At 39.9% G+C, this 11,426-nt stretch overlaps 1 protein-coding gene across 3 annotated transcripts in view; it reads left to right on the forward strand.

The window, feature by feature from the left end:
• Window positions 1–11,426, forward strand: part of tmem41b (transmembrane protein 41B) — a 35,171-nt gene extending 23,745 nt beyond the window's left edge. For 2 of the 3 annotated variants that reach the window (XM_052029612.1, XM_052029611.1), the window contains exons 6-8: window positions 2,923–3,027; window positions 7,419–7,557; window positions 9,497–11,425. In XM_052029612.1, the coding sequence (XP_051885572.1) occupies window positions 2,923–3,027; window positions 7,419–7,557; window positions 9,497–9,666 (414 nt within the window). In that variant the 3' untranslated portion in view covers window positions 9,667–11,425. Of the gene's footprint in view, window positions 1–2,922; window positions 3,028–7,418; window positions 7,558–9,496 lie in introns of all 3 variants that reach the window. The other variant, XM_052029613.1, reaches the window with a different exon arrangement.

Below are 11,426 nucleotides of genomic sequence, written 5' to 3' on the forward strand. Positions count from 1 at the left end.
CAGGGAAAATATCCAATCTCTCCCCACAGGCAACATCCTGGTGAATCTCTTCTGTGTGCTGTGTGTTGATACAATCATGTCCTTCCTACAATGTAGCAACCAGAACAGCACACAGTACTCAAGTGCAGCTTAACTGGTGTTTTGTAAAGTTACAACATAAAATCTCAACTCTTGTGTTCTGTGCCCCAACCTATGAATGCAAGGCTACCATATGTCTTCACTACCCTAGCGACCTGTGGTGCCACTTTAAGAGAGGGGACTTGGAACCATAGGTCTGTTCATCAACCTTTTTAGTGCTCTTCCATTTACTGTATATGCCTTGCTCCTATTTGAAATGCATTACCTCACACTTGTCAGGATTGAATTCCATCAGCCAATGCTCTGCCCAACTTTCCATCTGATCTATATCATGCTGGAGCCTTAAACAACCTTCCTTACTATATCCACAATACCACTAATTTTCATGTCATCTGCAAACTTGCTGATCATACCTGCTGCATTCACATACAAGTCGTTTAATATATTATCACAAACAGCAAAGGTCCCAGCACCGATCCCTGTGGTACACCACTAGTCATAGACTTCCAATCAGTAAAAACATCCTTCCATCACTATGCTCTGTCTCCTATCACCAGAACAATTTTGGATTCAATGAGCCAGCTTGCTTTGGATCCCATTTCCTTAACATTCTGGACCAGCCTACCATGTGGGACTTTGACAAATGCCTTCCTAAAGTAATTTAGACTACATCTACCCCTTGCCTTCATCAATCTTCCTTGTTAGTGCCTCAAAAAAACAAACAAATTAGTTAGATAGGATTCCCCTGCACAAAGCCATTCTGACTATCCCTAATTAGTCCCTGCCTTTCCAAATGTACATAAATCCTGCCCCATGACATTTTAAAAGGTGTGTATTGGATTCAGCACAGTGAAATTGCTTTCAGAAATGTCATTTATCTACAGCGTAGAAGCAGGCTGTTCTGCCCAGCACATTCATGCCAGTGTTTATGCTCCACACAGGCCGCCTTCCACCTCATTTAATCCCCCAGAATATCCTGTTACCCTCTGCTTCATCTTTATCTTTCCTCCCACCACCCCTCCCCATCCCCAAAGTGAATCACTGCATATTCCATTTTCTAACTAGGAGGGTAAAAACACTTCTGAATTCCCTTTGATATTCATTGACCGGTTTATATTGGGGCCTTTTATTCTTGCCTTCCCACATCCTATCAAAACCTTTTCATAACTTTAAAGATCTTTATCAGGTCACCGCTGGGCCTTTCATAGAGAAGAGCCCAGACTGTTTGTGCTTTCCTGACAGGTATAACTTGATTCTGTTTTGTACTTTTGCCAGTACTCCTATATTTTTATGACAGGTTTTTTTTGAAAATATCATGGCACATAGCCTTTGCTGGCAATGGTGGCTTGTTTTATTACTCCTTCCATAATGGTCTTTGGCTCTGAACTATATACTCAGTTCAATCACATAGATGCATCTGAAGTCCATATAGACAAGGTAACAATAACAGATTTCCTTCCTTGCAGGGCATTAGTGAACCACATGGGCTTTTATGACAATCCAGTAGCCAAGAGCAGCTGTTTCCAAAAAAAATCCATAATTACCTAAATACTTGACTTTAAATTCCCCAGCTGCCCTGGGGCCTGGCATTATTTTAACTTGTCTGTGCATCAGTGGCCCAGAACTCTGCCTGCAAGTCCAGAAACTGAATCAAGACACAGCTGTTTCTGTGATGGGTGTACAGAAATGAGCCATTCAGCCCAACCAGTCCATACTGTCATTCATGTGACATTCAAACCTTCTCCTGTCTTTCTTCATCTTCTCATCTGGTCTTAAACTAAATGCTTAATTCACATACTTGGCTCTTTCTGATTGCACAGCAGTTCTCCGGTGAGTACAGGAAAGTAATTCAGAATGAAATGTGCTTTCCTTCCCTCAACCTACCCTTGCGCTGTGAAAGCAGTGAATCATGCTGGGGAACAGTTCCAATGATACAAGCTTCTATAAGTGTTATCTTCACAAATGTGAAACAACTAATAAGTGTTGAGGAGCTGTTTAAATGTACCAATTGTGAAATCCGAGCTGAACCAAACTGTTTCCTTGTGCATATTCCAACAGGGACAGTCATTAAGAGCAAATTCCTGACTTATTTTGCCACTTTTTCTCTCCTACCATTGCCTTATCTGAGTGCCAACCCTGATTACACAATTAATTTGAGACTTTATTAATCAGTATGATCTACAAGTAGGGTTTTTAACAGCTGTTTTATAAGGAGATTGGGCAAGTAGGTTTACCCAGATGATACAATCTGCAGCTGAGAAGCTGATAGGGCTAGTGCAGGTATCATATGGTATAAAAGCAGCTTGTGAGCCAAAAGTTGGTTTTTAATTTCTAATTTTCTAAATCTTAATCCTTTGATATTCTTGTTTTAACAGCTACAATTCTAACATGTGCTACCTTGTTTTATGTGCTTTCTCGAGAATTAGTTAGAATTTTTGAAATTTTATGCCTGTTGATGAAAATGGCGGGAGTAATGTAAATAATTGAAAGTGTAGACTTAGAACTTTGGTATTTATCACTTAAAAGTAGTTTTGTATTTCTCTGTCATGATTCGTGGATTGTGTTTGAAGGTAGCATTTCAGTCTTGAAGTTTGCCTTTTTAAAAGAAAATCTTAAATTTCTGCCAACTTGTGTATTTGCACATGTAATTTAAACTTTTAATCTTGAGAAATTAAGGGGAGAAAAATGAGGTTTATGACTTGGTTTGCACATAGAAAGGTAAAGGGATAACTTGAACAACTTGATTCCTGTAGTGCAACCAAGTTGATGTCCTTGCTAACCACTGTGCAGTAACTCTTTTGTTTTAAAACAATGTGGATCATGCTTTTCTCCAATAATTTCCAGTGTTCCGGTCTTGGAGCTTCCTTCTGCTACATGCTCTCGTATTTAGTTGGTCGACCAATTGTTTATAAATATTTAACAGAGAAAGCAACAAAATGGTCGCAACAGGTAACATTTTTTTAATCCATTTTTATTTGGAGTTTACACTGAGTGAAGTTGGTGAATGTGCAGTTTAAAAAAGAGATGCTTAAAATTGAGCAGCTGGAGCACAATTTTGGAGATAATGGAAAGATGCAGTTCTTGGTGCTTTAGAAATTGCTCTTGAGGCAACTTATTGAGCATCTTAAAGAACCATACTTGTGCATCTGTATCAAATTATTTTTACTGCCTTATCTAGGCTGCCATTTTTCAACTAGTAGATACAAGACTACAAGCTAAAGAAACATCTTATCACCCTGGCATAATAATTTAGCTTAAGCTAAAAAGCAAAATTTTACTGACTCTGGAAATCTGAAACATGGAAAATCAGTCAGCATCTGTGGAGCAAACATACAAGTTTACATCTGTTGTATACCTTTCAAATTGAAAAACAAAGTAACAGCAGAGCATACTGATAAAATTTGAGAAAGGAATGGAATAACTTCAATTACAGCCAAATACTGCAAAATTACAAAATAGGGTCATAGTTATACAGCACGGAAACAAGGCCCTTCAACCCAACTCATCCATGATGACCAATGTGTCTACCTGAGCAAGTCCCATTTGCCTGAGTTTAGCTCTTAAACCACTAAAGCTGTCCAAATGTCTTTTAAATGTTGTAATTGTACCCACCTCTGCCACTTTCTCTGGCAGCTTCTTTCATATACCCACCACCTTCTATGTGGGGGGACAAACCTGCCCCTTGGGTCCCCTTTATATCTTTCTCCTCTTGCCTTAAATCTATGCCCTCTAGCTTTAGATTCCCTTACCCTGGGAAAAAGACTCTGACCATCTACCTTTATTTATGCTCCTCGTGATTTTATAAACCTGTAAGGTCACCCCTCTGTTTCCTTCATCCCAGGGGGAAAAAAAAAGTCCCAGTCTATCCAGTATTGCCTTATAACTCAAGCCTTCCAGTCCCGGCAACATCCTTGTAAATCTTTTCTGCACCTTCTCTCACTTAACCACATCCTTCCTATTGTAAGGTGACCAGAAGGACAAACAATACTCCTGGTGTGGTCTCTTGTACAGATGTAACATGACCTCCCAACTCTTGTATTGAATGCGCCAACCGATAAAGGCAAGTGTGCCATACCCCTTCACCACTCTGTCTACCTGTGTGGCCAGTTTCAGGAAACTATGTACTTGTACCCCTAGGTTTCTCTGTTCTACAACACTCTCCAGGGCCCTACCACTCACTGTATATGTCTTGTCCCACTTTAACTTCCCAAAGTGTAACACTTCACTCTTTTCTGAGTTAAATTCCATCTGCCATCCCACTTTCCTAGTTCATCCAGATCATTAGACAACCTTCTTCACTGTCCACCACGCCACCAGTTTTTTTACCATGCCAACTGCATTCTCATCCAAATCATTACTATACATGACAAACACCACAGGACCCAGCACCAATACCTGCATCACACCACTGGTCACAGGCCTCCAATCTGAGAAACAACCCTCTACTACCACCCTCTGGCTCTTTCTTCCACCAAGGCAATTTTGTATCCAATTGGCTAGCTTACCCTGGATCCCATCTGACCTAACCTTTCAGCCAGCCTACCATGTGAGACCTGGTCAAAGGCCTTGCTGATGTCCATGCAGACAATGTTTGTGGTGGGGCAGTGAGTGGTAGGGCCCTGGAGAGTGTTGTAGAACAGAGAAACCTAGGGGTACAAGTACATAGTTTCCTGAAACTGGCGACACAGGGAGACAGTGGTGAAGGGGTATGGCACGCTTGCCTTTATCAGTCGGCGCATTCAATACAAGAGTTGGGAGGTCATGTTACATCTGTACAAGAGACCACCCCAGGAGTATTGTGTGCCCTTCTGGTCACCTTACAATAGGAAGGATGTGATTAAGTGAGAGAAGGTGCAGAAAAGATTTACAAGGATGTTGCTGGGACTGGAAGGCTTGAGTTATAAGGCAAGACTGGATAGACTGGGACTTTTCTTCCTCCTGGAATGAAGGAAACAGAGGGGTGCCCTTGTCAATATTCTTGTTGCCTCTTCAAAAAAAAAAGCTCAATTTGTGAGACAATTTCCCACTATACAGTGATTAAACCCATCTCCCCCAGTACTGTACCCAAGTGTTGTACAGGGAAAGACCTATTCCTGACAGTACTGCACCCCATTCTTATTCAGTGAGAGACCCGCCCCACCAGTATTGTACCCCAGTCTTAGACCATGACAGACACATCCCCATCAGTACTCTACCCCATACAGTGTTGTTATAATAAAACATTTACAGTTCTGAAGGATTACATCCAAAAATGCAATTTTGTTTGGCCTCTTCACAGATGTCATGTGTTCTTTGTTTTATGGATGCCTCCTGTGAGCATTATTCATGTTGACTTCTGTATGCTTTGTCCTGTTTACTTCATTGATGATCTTGGGGCTCAAGGTGAAGTTACTTTTAGCTAACAAAAATCCTACCAACCCCTAAAATTAACCATCAACTAATTAATTGATTGTCTGTTGTTTGAGAGTTCCAAACTTCTCGCCTCTTACGTTTTCTAACTTCACATCTGAAAGGTCTGATTCTAATCCTTGGGCTTCCCTGCCTATCCTCCCCAACCCCTCGTCCCATGGTTCCTAGATAGTAGAAGTAGTTTCTGTCAATCTACCCTATCAGTTCTCATTAGAACTCTCGGCTTTGTAGAAACACAGCCAGTGCCACTGAGGATGAGTGATAATTTTTTTTTTAAAAATTGCGAAATTGCAATGTTGAGTAATATTAGAAATTTATTCGTCTTCCACAGAGATAAATTATACCACATTGAAGCATATGCGCAAGGCTCTGCCTATATTGCAACATTGCCAATTCTACAATATCAACCCCCTCTGCAGTCTCTGATCTCCCCCTTGGCCAGTCTAGGCTTGTCTTTTGCCCACCCATTTCAAGATCCCAAACTTGCTTGCTTCTGGAGCAGACCCTGCAAACCAAGCCAATTGTCCCTGGATTGGAGCAATAAACTTTGTTGCCCCAAGGAATGTGTTTTTTAAAAAAGGCGATAGTTGCTAAGATGAAACATCAGACATGACTAATGTTTCTTTTAAAGTATAAGAAGTGTTTATGTAGCCTTTAGTTATTTTTCTATCTACCACTACCCAGAAACAAATGTATCCAGTGACTTTGGCAAATTACTGCAATAATTTAATTATTATGTTGCTGCAATCTTGTCTCTTATCCGCAACTCAACTACAATATTTTGCAATTCAGTTTCCATTTTAGGTAGAGTTTGCAAATGCGTAAATTAGGCGTCAATCCTGATGCCTTGTGCAATAGTTGTCGCTGACTTCCATATTATTATAGGTTCAGGTGAACGAACAGAGTTACAGAATCCTGAGGGCTTCCTCACAGCAACATTATGAATGTGTGAAATGGTTAATCCTGTCTCTAGGTATTTATTAATGATGATAGCAGCATCAGAGGTCTGGTCTTGGGTCACCTGGCTTATAGAACATAGAACACTACAGCACAGTACAGGCCCTTCGACCCACAATGTTGTGCCAACATTTCATCCTGCTCTAAGATCTATCTAACCCTTCCCTCCCACATGGCCCCCTATTTTTCTATCATTCATGTGTCTATCTAAGAGTCTCTTATATGTCCCTGATATATCTTCCCCCACAACCTCTGCTGGCAGTGTGTTCCATGTACCCACTACTGTCTATGTGGAAAACAAAACTTACCCCCTAACATCCCCCTTATACTTTCCTCCAATCACCTTAAAATTATGTCCCCTCGTGTTAGCCATTGTCACCCTGGGAAAAAGTCTCTGACTGTCCACTCAATCTATGCCTCTTATGTTGTACACCTCTATCAAGTCATCTCTCATCCTCCTCCTCCAAAGAAAAAAGCCCTAGCTCGCTGAACCTATCCTCATAAGATATGCTCTCCAATCCAGGCAGCATCCTGGTAAATCTCCTCTGCACCCTCTCTAAAACTTCCATATCCTTTCTAAAATGAGGCGACCAGAACTGAACACAATACTCCAAGTGTGGTCTAACGAGTTCTATAGAGCTGCAACATCACCTCACGACTCTTGAACTCAATACCACGACTAATGAAGGCCAACACTCCATACACCTTCTTAACAACCCTATTGACCTGTGTGGCCACCTTGAGGGATCAATGGACATGTTAGGTCATTGGCGGACATGGCTGTTGTGTTGAGTATGGAGGCATCAGTTGCTGTTTCTACATTGTGACAATACTATTGATATTTTTTATCTATTATATAACTACTGATATACTTATCCTAAAGTGAATGCAATGGAAATATTCATGGCTGAAAGCTAGGAGCTGCAAATCATTTAAAATGCACCTAATAAGTATGTGCTTTTAATATATTGCAGGTCAACAAGCACAGGGATCATCTTATTAATTATATCATCTTTTTAAGAATAACTCCTTTCCTGCCGAACTGGTTCATCAACATCACAAGTCCTGTAATAAATGTACCTCTGGGTGTCTTTTTCATTGGCACATTTTTAGGTAAGTGCATATGGTTTATGGAAAGAATAGTTTATTTTTGTCATGGATTTCAGGCTGATCCTTATTGGACAAACAGTGCAACCGTTGACAAATTTGGTTAGGAAGCCATTGGATCCATCAAATCCAGCCAGCTTCTTGTGGAGCAATCTGTTTAGTTATTTTCTCCACTGTCTTGCAATTGACTTACCCTCTAGCTCCTATCCATTTGCTGTTTCAAAAACCCTGACTAACATTGTTTCCACACCCTTGCATTGAGTGCCAGATCAAAATGAGCCATTCGTAATCCTTCTATTTTAGAATTCATCTCGTGGCATTTTTACATGACAGGAGAAGGATGTACCAACAGTAGTTTGTGGAGAACATGTTATCCAGCTGGTTTGCCTACAAAAAAGTCTGACTATATGTGATTTTTCTGCTATCTAAATAACGAGGTGGGCCACCATATCTGTGGACATGTTGGTTTTTCCAATGCTATGCTTTTATTCTGTTCTGAATAATGGACCCATCAAGGATAGAATTAATGGACTGAAGAACATCTTGGTTTACTAGTTTCTAAATACAATGGTTTTTTGTTTTCAGAGATTGGAAATGGTTCTTCATTCCATAACACATCAACCTATGTTCCTACAGGGATTAACTCCAAATTAATAACATCTGTAACTATAATTTTGTGCTGTTTTGTTTTTATTCATTCAAGGGATCTGGGCTTTGCAGACTGAGCCAGCATTTAATTGACCCTCAGAACATGGTGGTGAGCTGCCCCCTTGCACTGCTGCGATCCTTTAGGTGTGGATATACCCGCAATGTTAGGAAGGGAGTTCCAGGATTTTGACCCAGCAACAGCAAAGGAACAGCGATTATGTGTGGCTTGGAGGGCAACTTCCAGGTGGTGGTGTTCCCATGCTTTTGCTGCCTTTTGTCTTTCTTGCTGGTAGAGGTCATGGGTTTGAAAGGTGCTGTGTAAGGAGTCTTGGTGAGTTGCTGCAGTGCATCCTGTAGGCAAACTGCTGCTGCTGCTGTGTTGGTGGTGGAGTGAGTGAATGGTAGTGGATGGGGTGCCTATTAAACAGTTCTTCAGTCCTGAATGGTGTCCAGCTTCTTTAACATTGTTGAAACTGCACTCATCCAGGCAAGTGGAAGGCATTCCACCACATTTCTGACTTGAGCATTCTAGATGGTGGGCAGACTTTGGGGAGTTAAGAGGTGAGTAACTTGCTGCAGGATTCCCAGCCTCTGACCTTCTCATAGCTGCATTATATATATGGCTACTTCAGTTTCAGTTCAGTGGTAACCCCCAGGATATCGGCAGTATGGGAATTCAGTTGATGGGACGAGATGGGAATGCTATTGAATATCTGGGGTGATGGCTGTATTTTCTCTGGTTTGAATATCATCATTGCTAGCAAATGTGGCGCAAATGTTATTTGCCCCCTGTCTGCAAAGGCCTAGATGTTGTCCAGATCTTGCTGCATTTGGATGTGGACTGCTTCATTATCTGAGGAGTCACAAATATGCTGAACATTGTGCAATCATCAGCAAGCATCCCTACTTCTGACCTTATGATTGAAGGAAGGTCATTGATGAAGCAGCTGAAGATGGTTGACCTGGGAAAGTATCCTGAGAAACTCAATAGAGGCTAGGCCTAATCTTAGTAATACCATATGTTTAATGCACTCTCCAGTGGCTGGATAGTCATCAAGCATTCTAGCTTTTTTTGCTTTGCTGGCCCAGGATACTGAATTTAATTGTAGTGCTCTTCTCGTTGCCTTGTCTGAGTTTAGCTGATCCAGCACAGACCTGAAAGCTTGGAAAGTCATGGACCACTTTTAATCCAAATAATCTTAACCAGTAAACTTATTTATCTAAGTTCAAATGACAGATATTGTGGACTATAGCTATTGAAGAAAATCTTAAAATATCGTTTTCTGTTTCCCTTCAGGTGTAGCACCTCCATCATTTGTGGCTATCAAAGCTGGCACAACCCTTTACCAACTTACAACAGCAGGAGAAGCTGTTTCTTGGAATTCAGTCTTTGTTCTCATGTTCCTGGCAGTTGTCTCCCTCCTTCCAGTGTTCTTCCAGAAAAAACTGAAGCAAAAGTTTTCATAACCTTAACACAATCTTACAATTCATAACTTGGTTCAATTTATCTTTAAGTTAATGTCCACTAAGTGGGTTGTAGTAAAGAATATATTTGGATTTGATAGATTATTTTTTTTCTAATGAAAGTGCTTACTTCAAAGATGTGATTTAAATTTATTCTTTGTTCATAAAACTATGACCTTTCCTTGCTTTTACTTCCTCTGCATTGTCATTGTCTGAGTCACATAATATACTGCAAATGGCTTGCTTTCATTATTGACAGTAGAATTTATTGTATAATGTAGCTGAACTGAGTGAAGCACATGATAATATTGCAGCAGTTCTATTCCAATTCCAGATACACCAAAATCAGCTCACTTCAAAGGGAGATAAATTTGTCCTTGGCCAAATGCTAAAAGCACAATATAATGTCAGTTGAAGTCAATCTAACAGAATTCTGGAGGTGTGGAGTGAAATGTGGAACTGCTACTACTTTCCATTTTTAGCACTATGTTGAGGGATGAACTTCTTTAAAAATTTTTTTTCCTGTTATTGTGGTTCATTGTTGTGGAAACATTTATGCAATGTTCTTAGATGTAAAAAAAACTAGTTATCTGCAAACATATGCCTTTAACAGTATTAAGAATGGCAATAAATTCATATTGTTGGGTATAATTATTTATATCATACATGTTTTTGATCCCCAAATAGTTACATGGTATCACAACTTTAACGTCCTGATGCAAATGTATATTGGATAGGATGAAGGCTGGATTGCTTACTGTTATTTCTGCATTCAGCCCCCATGTACCATATTTGTGTTTTTTTTCTCCAAGTATGGCTATGGATTGTACATGTTCATGTGTCTAATGACCCTACAGAATAAGTAAAAGTGCACTGCACACAACTGTGTTTCATAAAAATGTTGTATACTAATTTATCTTCTGAACTGATTTTTTAAAATGCCCACTAGGTGGCATGTGATTCCAAAAATCTGATGTTATGAAAGTTGTAATGAGGTAAAATTCTCATCCAAGCTTAGTTAATTGGGAGGAGATGTGAAGCAAAGCTGATGTTCCTCTTTCACTCATGACAGTTGGGAGAGGGGGAGGAGAGAAATCGGAAATTCATAGGCCATTTCCCATAATATCAAGTTGCAGTTTGAAGGGGCCTGAAGAGGAAGGGCAAGGTTTCCTGTTTGCTCATGAATGGGTCTATGAATGAAGGAAGATAATGGAATAAAGGAAAAATAGTATCACAACTCATACTTTAAAGTTTACTGGACAAATTTTGTTGCCTTGTATATCTGAAAAGTGAACAAATAATCATTATGGTTTAACTGTCAATCTGCTACTAAATATTTCATGGCAATGATTTACAAATTAATGATTCTTGCAGAATGAGACCACTTTTTAACACAGGAACTATCTGCAACTGCTGAAAACCAATATCATAATGCTTGAATTCCCAGCAAGCCAATTGGCTTTTTTTTAAAAAAAAAGACAATGGCCAAAAACCAGCTCAGTTTGCTTATGCTGACAAGCTTGCTGCTTAATTCTAACATTTGCATTTTGTTGCGAAATATTTCTGTCAAATCAACTGAAGAAAGACAAAGCCCTGCATTGTACATTTTGAATTCTGCCTCAAAGTATTCAGAAACTGGCCACATGTCATTAACTCTGGCTAATGTAAAAGTGGTGCTAACTAGGTTCCTGCCTGCAATGTAATTTTAATGAAAGTCTGATAACCTGATGGACTTTTAGAATAAAAATTGTATTGCAATATCA

This window comes from Pristis pectinata, chromosome 14 (genome assembly GCF_009764475.1).
Source record: "Pristis pectinata isolate sPriPec2 chromosome 14, sPriPec2.1.pri, whole genome shotgun sequence".
In the NCBI taxonomy this organism is placed as follows: domain Eukaryota; kingdom Metazoa; phylum Chordata; class Chondrichthyes; order Rhinopristiformes; family Pristidae; genus Pristis; species Pristis pectinata.